Source organism: Scyliorhinus canicula, chromosome 20, assembly GCF_902713615.1.
Source record: "Scyliorhinus canicula chromosome 20, sScyCan1.1, whole genome shotgun sequence".
NCBI lineage: Eukaryota > Metazoa > Chordata > Chondrichthyes > Carcharhiniformes > Scyliorhinidae > Scyliorhinus > Scyliorhinus canicula.
Window position 1 is genome coordinate 64,071,101 of NC_052165.1, and position 12,521 is coordinate 64,083,621.

The 12,521-nt window shown below is 42.7% G+C and overlaps 1 protein-coding gene across 1 annotated transcript in view; it reads right to left on the reverse strand.

Annotated features, from left to right (window-relative positions):
- Positions 1-223: 223 nt before the first annotated feature.
- The window catches only part of LOC119955207 (V-type proton ATPase subunit S1-like), a 61,539-nt gene continuing 49,241 nt past the window's right edge, over positions 224-12,521 (reverse strand). Inside the window, exons 7-10 of the mRNA XM_038781217.1 lie at positions 12,005-12,246; positions 6,976-7,038; positions 4,950-5,187; positions 224-2,303 (exon numbers count right to left, since the gene is read on the reverse strand). Of these exons, the coding sequence (XP_038637145.1) occupies positions 2,094-2,303; positions 4,950-5,187; positions 6,976-7,038; positions 12,005-12,246 (753 nt within the window). The 3' untranslated portion in view covers positions 224-2,093. The remainder of the gene's footprint in view (positions 2,304-4,949; positions 5,188-6,975; positions 7,039-12,004; positions 12,247-12,521) is intronic.

Genomic DNA, 12,521 nt, shown 5'->3' on the forward strand with positions numbered 1-12,521 from the left:
TGCAGCTCCTGATTCCATAACTACCCATTTTAATTTCCCTACAGAAACAATTAAGCTTGCACCAACATTGAACTTTAATGGTCTTGCGCAACAAAAGTTCCATAGTCAGGACATACTAGTTTGTGGACACACTCCCAGCTTACTACTTGCAAAAATAATGAGTAGAACTCAGAGGGACAAACGTCTTTCAAAATTGGTTTGAGATATAGACAGAACAACGTGAAACTTGGTATGGTCTATTTTTTATTGTGTTGTGACCATGGAGGCAGCTCATCAAAGCTCTACAATCTATGAGTTACATTTATACAAGAATTGCAAACAGACACTAGCTTTTATCATTTTCCTCCATTCTCCTGTAAATTAAAAATATCGCAATGAAGCAGAAAAATGAAGTCATGGAGCGACTAACTCTTACACTCTTTATTGCTAAATTGTGACCTGAGAAAAATCATGTTGAGATTATTCTGTGTCTAATTTTGCAGTCAGATTGACAAATGGAGACATGAATGTGATGCGTTTGCACAGATTATTTTGTTAACGTCACTACCAAAGAATAAACAGACAGGCAAATGTTCCATTTGTGCATTGACAGTGTTGCAAAGTGGCCTTGGAAGCTCTGCATTCACTTTTAGAATTAGTGACCCTCTACAATTCAAATCTGGAACAGATTAGTTTTGCACACAATGTGATACTGGATTGTAATCAGAGGTTGCACCCAATGATGCTTTTCTTCCTGAGCAAAGTTAAAGAAAAATAATTTGCCAGGCAGTGCTCCAACTAAATCTACATTGTCATTTTAAAACCTGTGCAAAATATGTTAAAATAAATCATTCAGAGTCACCTTGGGCTGTTAAATATTATCTATTGGTGACATGTTTTATTTGCTGGTCATCAAGAAACATTCGATGGCGCTTAAGACCATTGTGGAATGAAATATTAATTTCACCTGTTTGTAATGGATGTGAACCCAAATCCCAAGGGTGCGAAGATAGCAGTAACACAGTGATGCAAGTGAATCAATTGTCCAATTGGCACATGGAAGATTGATTGATGGTTCCACTAGAATTTATTTAATAAATTAATCCACTCTCAATCTGGGTTCTTACTTTGAAATGTTATACTTCAATTTTCTTTCATAAAAAGGAGTTTCCCCTGACTTTGGGCCATCTCTTATACCATCATCATGGCTAGTTTGAATTTAAGTTAATTTAACTTGTATCACCAAAATGCAGAGTAATTGGTGGTGTATATAAAACAATCCATCATGCCGCGAGTATTGGTCAGTTGTTCCACATGGTTTTTTTGTTTGGAATTTGTTGTCTCTATCCCTATGTACGGAAGGCTTGTGGCACAGTGGTAGCATCCCTGTCTCTGAGCCAGAAGCTCGAGCCCCATCCCAGGATGGCCAAGGAAACACAGTTCATAACACAGTCAAACTGGTTGTGCATCAACCTGCAAATCCTTCCAAACATGCCAATGACTGGCGACAAGAACAAGACTCCTGGTCAGCCACTCTTGATGTGGAGTGGCCCCCCTCAACCTATAAAGCCCTAGCAACAGACTAGCGATCTGTCATGGAATTATTAGCCATGGAAACTAATGAAAGTCTGCCTTAGTACACCCATAGGTGCGGGAAGAGAATTGGGAAATCCCCTATGTACAGATGGAACAAGATAAGACTTCAGGCTCTTTTCCTTAAGGCAGACCCAAATTAGCTTCAACAACTGCATTTCACTAGCATTTGTTCATGTGATTTTATCCTCCATCTTTTCTTTCTTACATCCAAATTGTCTTTCTCTGTCAAACATTCCCACTACACCAGTGAACAGACTATGGCCTTTCACAATCTTACTCTTTGATTGTTTGAAAACTGTAATGATTGAGCAATTTGAGTGTATTTTCCTCTGGTCAATTTTCCCTTGAGGTTCCAGTATAAACAAATGTTCAGGCTGAATCCAATGCTCCGAAATTATAACTAGCTTCATCATTCTGTGAATGGTAAAATCTGTAAAATAATATGTTGCGTAAACTTGATTGAAGTAATGAGAAAAACTATTAAAGGACATGTGGTGGATTCAGCTTAGATCACAAACTCAGTCAGTCTGGGGGACTGTTAGAGCCTGGCCTTTGGGATCATCAAAACGGTCATTAGTTGTCAACTGCATGATCATGTGAATGCCATAGGTAAGGATGTACAAAAGAACCAGCGATGTTACCAGGGCCATCCAGATTGCACGAGTGAAGAAAGAGGTGCAGTCACTTGCATAAGCAAATAGATTGTTCTCCACATTGAAACCCTGAATCTGTTGAGGAGAAAAGAAAGATATAAAAACAAGAACATTTGAAGCACCGATCAGTACTTTAGTCAAGACCACGTTTAGATCACAAAGGATTTATTTGGCTTCTGTGCAGATCAATGCAACACACCTTGTAAATCGTTCCATTGTCTTGGAAGCTTGATCTAGAATAGGCTTCACCTAAGATATTTCCATAACAAACTTTAGGCTTTCACCACCAGATGCATTTTAAAATTGGACACAAACAAAAAACTATAAAACAGCAAAGTACTGCAGGTGGTGGAAATCTGAAATAAAAGTATAAAATGTTGGAAATACTGAGCAGGTCAGGCTGCAATTATGGAAAGAGAACCGAGGTTAACATTTCCATCGACATGAAATGTTGACCCTGTTTCACCTTCTACAGATCCTGCCTGACCTGCTCAGTATTTCCAGAACTTGCGTTTCCAAGATTTTTGGTACACCAACCCCAAAATCACCATTCAATTTTGACATCAGCTTTAATTCAATCGAAACGGAGTCAGACCGTTGTAGGTACAAGACTCACTTCAGTACATAATTGAAGCGGATTCTTCAATGTAGCATGGAGGCTGGCCTGCTCTGTTGAAGGTGTCAGTTTTCCAATGGGATGCTAAATTGAGGCTCAATTGCTCTCTCAGGTAGGCCGAAAAGATCATCTGGCACTATTCGAAGAACAATGGGAGAGTTTTTCCATTGTCCTGGTTTCCATGACCAACACTTTTCCCTCAAACAATGCGACTAAAAGAAACAGATCATTATTTGTATCATTGCTGTTAGTGGGACCTTGCTGTGAACAAATTGGCTGCCTCATTTCCATCAATACAACAGTGTCATATATTTCAAAGAGTACTTTCTTAACTGTGAAATGCTTTGGGACATCCCAAGGTTGTGAGATGTGCTACATAAAGACCACTGTCTATAATTAAAGAGTTACTTCTTCAATTCATCTTAAGTGGCAGAAACCAAATGCAGCTATATGCCAGTGAGATGTGCCTCACTCATGTATTAGGAAGCACATTCTGCCATTTTCTACTCTACATGGGACTGTGTAATGACAGCCTCTGTTCACAACATGGTGTGGAAGTGTCAGCAATGCACTAGTAGGTGCCTTACTGCACCTTTTGTTGAAGGTAGTTTAAAGGTTCATTGTTGAGAGCAACTTGTTTACAGTTTCTCAGGTAACAAAAGGAAAACTCTGAAACCCGATGAGATCATTTCATGGCAGAGATGCAACCCGTTCATTATTTCCCTCTCATGCTGCCTAATGACAGAGTGTCTTCCAAGGCAACTCACCCAACACAGCAAACTATTGTGGAACTAAGATTCCATTTAGTGTCTCCAACTGAAACTGTTGGCAATGCCGAATATATACCATTTGTGCTGTGGGACTTGACCATCAGGTCTCAATTTTAGTTCTGGTCACAAAATTGGCTAAATCAATTGTTAATTTTAAAACTGAGATAGATAGTCTTTTGTTAGCCAAGGGTACCAAATCATATGGGCAAAGGTGGGTATGTTGAGTTAGATTGCACATCAACCATGGCCCCATTGTCTGGCATCTTTGAATTTGTCTATATATATGTTTCTGGAACATACCTCTTCATTCACCTGAGGAAGGAGCAGTGCTCCGAAAGCTAATGTTTGAAACAAACCTGTTGGACTTTAACCTGGTGTTGTAAGATTTCTTACTGTGCTCACCCCAGTCCAACACCGGCATCTCCACATCATTGAATGGTGGAACAGATTTATGGAGCTAAATGGCTTAGTCATGTTTCTATGTCAATAAGCAAAACCACTCAGCCTCTGCAGAAGGAAAATACAATGCCCCTGGCGTTGGTAAATCTGCCCTGGGTCCAAACATGGCAATTGCATGAAGAACTGAGTTGCCAACCCTCCCAGATTTGTTGTGGAGCTTCACAAGTCTGATTTCCAGGAGATGGGAACCAATGAAAAGAGGCATTGATTTGATGGGTCAGAGGAGTAGCACTTATCAACTGTAGAGAATCCGTAAAATCATTAAGTATTGAAATCAAATCCTGGACATCGCCCATATGCTTCAGATCTTGAAAGTCCATTCATTTCGCTAAAATTGCTACCACATCTGCCCGATAGGTAGGTTCGCTTACTAAACAGATATTTCTGTCCAGCGTCACCACATTCAAAAAAAAGATTCTCTCGACCCAATTAGTGCACGATACATCTCAGGACAATTGCGCAGAAAATAATTAAACAGAGACAAAGGAAAAAGAGCCAAGCATGATTTCTAACAGAGGTGTGAAAAATTGCTCATAACCCATTGAAGTGACAGTCTCACAAGCCAGAGATTCCAAATACATAAGACTTAATATGCTGATAATTTAAATTATTATGATTCTAGATCAATTTGTTACTTTGCTTTAGAGAGGTATGAATATTTCAAGTTCTGAAGCAGAGTTTTCTTCCATAGACAGAACTGTTGGCTTTTTCCAGCATTTTTTATTTCAGATTTCCGACACCTGCAGTATTTTGCTTTTATTTATATGAATGATGTAAGGTTTGTTAGAAGGTAACTATTTTCGCATTTCTCACATCGAGCATTAAATCAACAACTGCATTTGTTAGTAATAAATTTGTTGAGTATCACCTATTTACCTGAAATTCAGAAATGGTGATGGTCCAGGCTTCAGCTGCCTTGTTAGCAGGAATAAATGTTGCACCGTAAAGCCTACTGGTCCCCACTAACTGACAGTGGAAGGAATACTCCTGAGGTGCTGAGATTCCGGACACATTAAACATTGCAACATTTTGCTCGTCCTGCACAATTTCAACAAAATCCAACCTGAACCAGTTTCGAGCTGATCCGGCGTAGAACTTGTTCCTCATTAAAAACCTTTGAAAGAAAACAAAAGGGTTTTATTTCCGCAAAGTCTTATTACTTGGTAAATTATTTGTTCAAAGTTGAAGAGTCAATAGCAAGGAGGCATAATGTTTAGGTGAAAGACAGGAAGTTCAGAGAAGATTTGAGGAAAAGTATTTTCGCACAGATGGTGATGGGAATCTGGAATGCACTGCCTGGGAAGGTAGTTGAGGCAGGAAACCTCCCAACCTTCAAAAAGCACTTGAAATGTCATAACATTCAAGGCTACGGGCCGAGTGCTGGGAAGTGGGATTATTATAGTTTAGAGTAGCTTTTTTTCTCGATGCAGGCTTGATGGGCTGTATGATTCTATAATTCTGTTTTTCTGTAATATGATCCCCCAAAATATCTTGTTCATGTGACAGATTCAACGTTGGAATTTTAGGCCCCTCTTGACAATTTTTCTTCAAATGACAATGAAAACAGAGAAGAAATTAGCAGATAAGAAATGGCCATGGGTGAGGAGCAGAGGAAAGGCAGAGAAATAGCAGCAAAAAGGCACAAGCAATAGTTCAGAAAGGACCGCATTCATTGATTTACTATGTACAACTCTGTGGCATTGAATAGTAATAATACGAAACACAAATATTATATAAAATTAGGGTCAAAATAAATTACTTCAAAATTGGGACAGAATTGTGTTTGCAAGTTTTGGTTCCATTATTTCTTGCCCTTCAATCCCATCATACTTAATGATCTCATTTAGGGCTGGATTCTTCCGCCCCGCCTGTCACAGGCGAGTCGCGAACAATGGAAAAGTCCATTGACCTCGGGCGGGATTTTCTGGTTGCCAGGCTGGCGTGGAGGGAGAATCCCACCCTTAGTCTTTATGATCTATGAATAACATGGGAGATCAGCAAGTAATATATTAAACATCTAAATATAATTCATGGTCATGTCCTACACTATAAATTTCTATGTCCACATTTATAATTGGAAGGGCCCTGTAAAATGATCAACTTGTAAATGCACATCCTCTCAGTGACCGTGCTGCAGTGCCAGACAATATCAAATAATCGTCTATCATCTCCATGAGAAAATATCATCTTTTTAAAAAAGTGTGCCCTATAGCTCTTTCTGCTCTGGACATTAGTTCCTGTTATTTGAGAGTCGCTGCTGTGGGCACTGCAGTGTCACACGATTCAGTGCCATCCTTTTCTAGCTTGCCCACCTTCCTACTGCAAGAGGTATAATTTAGGTTGTGGGTATTGGCTCCAGCTCCAGCCTTGCTACTCAAAGTTGTTCCTTCTCCCACCTCTAGTTCCAGAGGTTTCTAGCCACATTCTTCTCCCAACTGTTTCTAGTTAGATCACTTGATCAATTACCTAATCCTCTCAAAGGCCTCCACAAAAAAGTTACTACTCAGTGCCAGATGGATGAGAATTTTGATTAGTTTGGCCCATGTCTTCTGCTTGCTCCTCAGAATTGACATTCAGACCATCTCTCCCACTTAGAGATTTTTATTGGTGCAATCAGCATGCTCCATAGTGCTCTCCTGTTGAAACCTGTTCCACCATCTTCAGGGCCTACACTCCTCCACAGCCTGCTCTTTGCTGCCCAGCTCCCCGGCAACCCAGCTTCACCAGAAGCTGCCATCGAACCAGGGGAGCAGGACGCATTAATGTCAGGAGCCAGACACCACTTTAGGACTGGTGTCGGCCTAGTTTAAAAATTATTATTATATTTAAGAGATTTTGAAAACCTTTTGATTGCATGAAAGCAAATCCCTGTCATCTAATCAGAAATGGCAGCTAGGCTTACCTTATTTCCAGAGTGTTAACACGGATTATTGGATTTTTTTGTAGTGCATACTTGAGGGATAACCTAAAGTAAGGTACATAAAAATATGAGGTGTCTTTGTCAAAGCAAGTTTTAAAACTGAAGTTCAAAAATCTGAGCCCAAATTTGAAAGCACAATATTAGCACAGTTTGGATACGTCTAGACTGGCTAATGACTTATAAAATCAGAAATTTGGGAAATGGGAATAAAAATATTATTGAAAAGTAATATTTGATAATAGCTATATGTGTCCAAGCCTCACTTCAGGACTGGAGAACATAAAATCTAGGCTTATACTTCAGTTCAGGCCTGAGAAATCACAACAATGACATTGGTAACATTACACAGTGCCCGAGAAGAACATAAACATTCTTGGGCATTTCAAAAAAGAGAAAGCTAGCAAAGTGCGCTCTATGGTCAGCTGTGATATTATGCACCAAATTCAGAGTAAAGTTCAGTTCAGTCGCATTGTGGTTCAACATTAAAAAGACAATGCGCATACTACACTTACCTCACCAACCTTGTGCATACCAGATATTCAGGGCAGCACGATAACACAATGATTAGCGCTGCTACCTCACAGCACCAGGAACCCGGATTCAATCCCGACCTTGGGTGACTGCCTGTGTGGAGTTTGCATGTTCTCCCCATTTCCGTGTGGGTTTCTTCCCACAGTGCAAAGATGTCCAGGTTAGTTAAATTACACAATAGTCTCCAAAAATGTGGAGCTCAATTTGCAGGGAGAGTGAGCTTTTATAGGGTTGGTGAAAACTCAAAGGGCCAAATGGCCTCAAACTGCATTGTGGGGATTCTATGACTTCTATATGTGTTCCTGGTTTACTCCCAGATTCTGAATTTAGGCTGGAATTCTTTGGTTATTGCGATTAATTTTCCCACCGGCAGAGTATTCCAGCCCACGGGTTTCCTGGCAGTGTGGGATGGTTTTAATGTAAAATCCCATTGACAAATGACGGGAGTATAGAATCTCGCTGCCAGCGAATGGCGCACTGCTGAGAAACCCGAGACTAGCAGACCGGATAATCCCGTCCAGTATTCAAATGTTAATTCCTGCTGCTCTGATGCTAGTCTTTGTTGCAGCGGAACCCTCAACCACAAAATAATCCTTTCTCTCGGATATATTTCAACTGGACTTCCAAACTCATTCAACAAATTAGGTCAGTTCCTCCCACTTTGGTGCAGCATAATGTTAAGGACGATCAGTGATCTTTTGAGTGCCACTGGCATCTATTCAGTAGTATTTCGCTTTGCAATACTCTCAGTGGGACAGTCGAGTATATAGTGAACTGCCCTCACACTATTCAGCAAGGTCAGCCAGACCTTGATGTCTGATTCCCCAGATGTTCAGAGTCTGTGCGAGGTGTGTACTATCTATCCAAAAGTGAATAACAATTGCATTTCATCGATTACACATTATCATTTGCTGGTGACATGACCCCTATGTTGATTTCCATCACAAATACCCTATAAGTGTGAGGTTACTCACTTTGGAAGTAAAAACAGGAAGGCAGATTACTACCTGAATGGTTGTAAATTGGGAGAGGGGAGTGTGCAGCGGGACCTGGTGTCCTTCTGCATCAGTCGCTGAAGGTAAGCATGTAGGTGCAGCAGGCAGTAAAGAAGGCAAATGGTATGTTGGCCTTCATTGCGAGAGGTTTTGAGTATAGAAGCAGGGATGTGTTGTTGCAATTATACAGGAGGGATGTTCTTGCTCTTGAGGGAGTGCAGCGAAGGTTTACCAGACTGAGTCCAGGGATGGCAGGACTGTCATATGAGGAGAGATTGACTAGGTTGGGATTGTTCTCGCAGGATTTCAGAAGAATGACGGGGGGATCTCATAGAGACTTACACAATTCTAACAGTACTAGAGAGGGTAGACGCAGGGAAGATGTTTCCAATGATGGGTGTGTCCAGAACCAGGAGTCACAGCCTGAGAATTCAGGGTAAACCATTTCGGACAGATATAAGGAGACATTTCTTCACCCAAAGAGTGGTGAGCCTGTGGAATTCATTACCACAGGAAGTAGTTGATGCTAAAACATTGGATATATTCAAGAGGCGGCTGGATATAGCACATGGGGAGAATGGGATCAAAGTCTATGGGGAGAAAGCAGGATTAGGCTATTGAGTTGGATGATCAACTATGATCGTGACAAATGGCGGAGCTACTCGAAGGGCCAAAAGGCCTCCTCCTGCTCCTATCTTCTATGTATCTATGTATGTACACAATCAGTGAGTTGGATTTTGACCACAGTGATTGCTGGAATGGTTCCAGGTGGGGTTTTAGCCATAAAGTTAGGTTTGAGAAGCTGGGATGGTTCAGCTTGGATCAAAGGAGATTGAGGGGAGATCTGATAGAGCTGGCAAAGATTATGACAGGTTTGTATAAGAGGACAAGAAAAATATGTTCCATTAGCTGGTGATACAAGGACATGGAGGAGTGGGGGGAGCACAGATTTAACATTTTGGGCATCGGCCATCAGCTGGGATTCTCCATTCCCGCCCACTGTGATTGGAAATTCAGATCGGGCAGAGAATGGAGCGTTTGCAGAAAACAGGATCACGCCAGGCGTCAGACCCATTCCCATTCTTCATTCCCTTGCCACAGGCCATAGTGGGCTATTAGCCCCACACTGGTGGGAAAATACAAAATAATGATCAGCATGCATTAGCTTGCAATTAACATGCTGAAAGCCAGATTCTCCCTCCACCAACCTCCCCTTGCTGTTGTGTTTGGTATTCAATGTCTAGCAAGGAAACGACTTGTAACATGTCCAAACCAGGATGCTTATTAAATCACACGTGGTAAGATGACGATCTGACACAGAGAAAGTTATCATGGAGTTTAGTTATATCCCCAGAACTGCCCCATGCACAACTGTACTCATGTAAATCTTATAACCATCTGGGGATCGCTGGTCGTGCCCCCACTTATAGCTGAGTGCCTGGTCACATGATCACTGTCTCAAGACTGCATGATGGATCTGTACCACCACCTGCTGGTTGGAGATCGCTCCACCAGCTATCTACAAATTGCTTATAGGCATATCACCACACCCACGTGTTGCTCTGACCCCCACAGCAGGAAGTTCACTGGGCTGGCTTTTGTGTAAGTATGGCCAAGCGCAGCCCTGGCGAGGTGGACCCTGAGGAGGGTCAAGAGGGGTCAGTCCATCAGGTAATGTGCCACGCTGCTGCTGCCAGGCTGCAGAGGGTGGGTCCCCCAAGACTCTTGGGGATTGGGTGGGATCGAGCTGGGGATGTGGGATTGATCCGGGGAACCCCCACTGGCATGGAGGTCCCATGCCTGGTCTGTCCCTTCCATCCCTGGGCAACCTGAACATCGCCCTTGACATGGTGATCTCAGGCAGCTCTCTGCTCAACCTCATCATTTTGGTCATTTTAAACTCCAAAATGGTCTCCTCACCTTGCTCTGCCTGACAGCTGATGAGCAGTCCAGGTAGATCAGTGATAAATCAATGCAAGAACACTTTCCCTTTCCTAACATCTGCGCTTTCAGACAAATGCCTTTAAAACAGCAGCTGTTACAAAAATCAGAGGTTACCTCAAAAGGTCACAACACTCAAACAAGCTTCAATCCTCTGACACCCATTGAAATGCTCAGCATCCATTCAAATTCACAGAGTAATACATTTCACTAGCCAGTGATTGATGATTTTATTGGTCCCCACACAGCGTCTGAGGGGATTTGTTTATCTTCCCCTGCAAGCTTGACTGCATCTCAAGTACCCTCCATTGATCCTAACCACAATGCTTTGATATGACAGCACCTGACCACATCAAGGCAGCTAAGTGCTTTCTGCTCTGAAACCATTAAGCTGTCAATCACAGGCTAGGGTGATCGTCAGGTTGTCCAGTGCTGGAAGGGGCAGACCAGACACAGGCCACCATCCTGGGATGGGGGAAGCCCAGAGTGAACCCCTCACCCACAGCCTAAGCCCACCCAACCCCCAGGACCCTTAGGAACCTTCCCTCTGCAGACTGGCAGCAGCAGAGGGGCACATTACCTATGGACTGACCCCTTTTGGGGTCCACTGCACCGGGATGGGCTTCACTGTCAGGCTGTAAGGGGGCAGTGAGCCATTGGCAATGCTGATAGTGGGGTCTGAAGAAGGTGGCTGGTGGGTGGCTGAAGGGGCGGTTGAAGGGATTGTTGATGGATGGGGTGACCGGGTGCTGTGGGGCTGCTGAGGTGGCTGAGACAGGGCTGAGACTGGGGGAATCGTGTGTGCGGGGGGGGGGGGGGGGGGGGGGGTCACCCTAATGCATGTGTGGTGGGAGGGTGACCCATAATTTCCATGGTGAGGGAAGTGAGTGCCCTCCCAGATAAGGGATAGGTGTGCTCTTCTTGTCAGTGGGGGAGGGAGCGGGGTTCGTGATGTGCGGTTGGGGGGGATCCCGCTGCTGGATGCTGGGATTGGGCCACGCACTCAAAATAGCCGGCCGATACCAGAATTTGAATGAAATCTAACATGGTCTCCACCATGCATACATTTGCATGGATAAGGACTGTGACTCACACCTGGGCACCATTCCTAGCACCAGAGAAGACCAGTCTCATTCTCTGCTGATGAGAGAACTCAGACTCCATAATGGAGAATCCCAGCCGATAGTTGCACAGAGAGCCAGAATAGCCTAAATGGCCTCCATCTGTGTCATAAAAGATTCTACGTTACAACATGAGGTCGATGTGTAGGGGAACAGCATACCTTAGAGATATTACCAAAAATATGAGGTGCAATTTAAAATGAATAAGAAATGAAATCTTCTCTCATCCCCACTCATTCTTTTAAGTCATAAGCTGCTACAAATCTATATCCATGCAGGTAAAAATAAGCTTCAGATCATTACCAAGTTAATCAGGAACATGTTTCCAAACATGCATATGGCCTTACATTGGGGAAAAAAAATTCAGCAGCTCAGACTGAAGAAACTATGTTTAACTTTAGTACTGCCATTTCTTCAACTTACGTGGTATTAGTGGTTGAACATATGGAGCCACTGGAGTCCACGGAATTGGAAATAAAAGTTTCATTAGTCAAGTTGATTAATGTTCCGTTGGCTGTTAGCAGCAGACTGGTAGCATGAAAGAGAATGCATATGTTTGTGCCATTAGTCACATTCAGGGGTGAGTATGGAACAGGGCTTATTGAATCTGTGGTCATTAATCTCCGTCCAGTTTGAAACATTCCATCATTAGACTTTCTAATAACCTGAAAGAGTAAAGAGATCATGTCTGATAAAGCAATTTGATGACAAACAGTAACAAATGACTCTAACAAATGACTCACTCTCCCGTGTACCAGCCATTGATATCTGGATCCTTACTTTGGCTAAATAAGCTATCATTGCCATCGTGCATAGGTTTGCTTCATGGTCCACGGGATGAAGTTTGTGGCCACTTTCCTGGCTTATTTGAAGGGGGTGTGGTACATGAAATAAAGCAGGTGGCTGGCCCACCACCTTCCCCACTTTAGGGCCTCAAGCC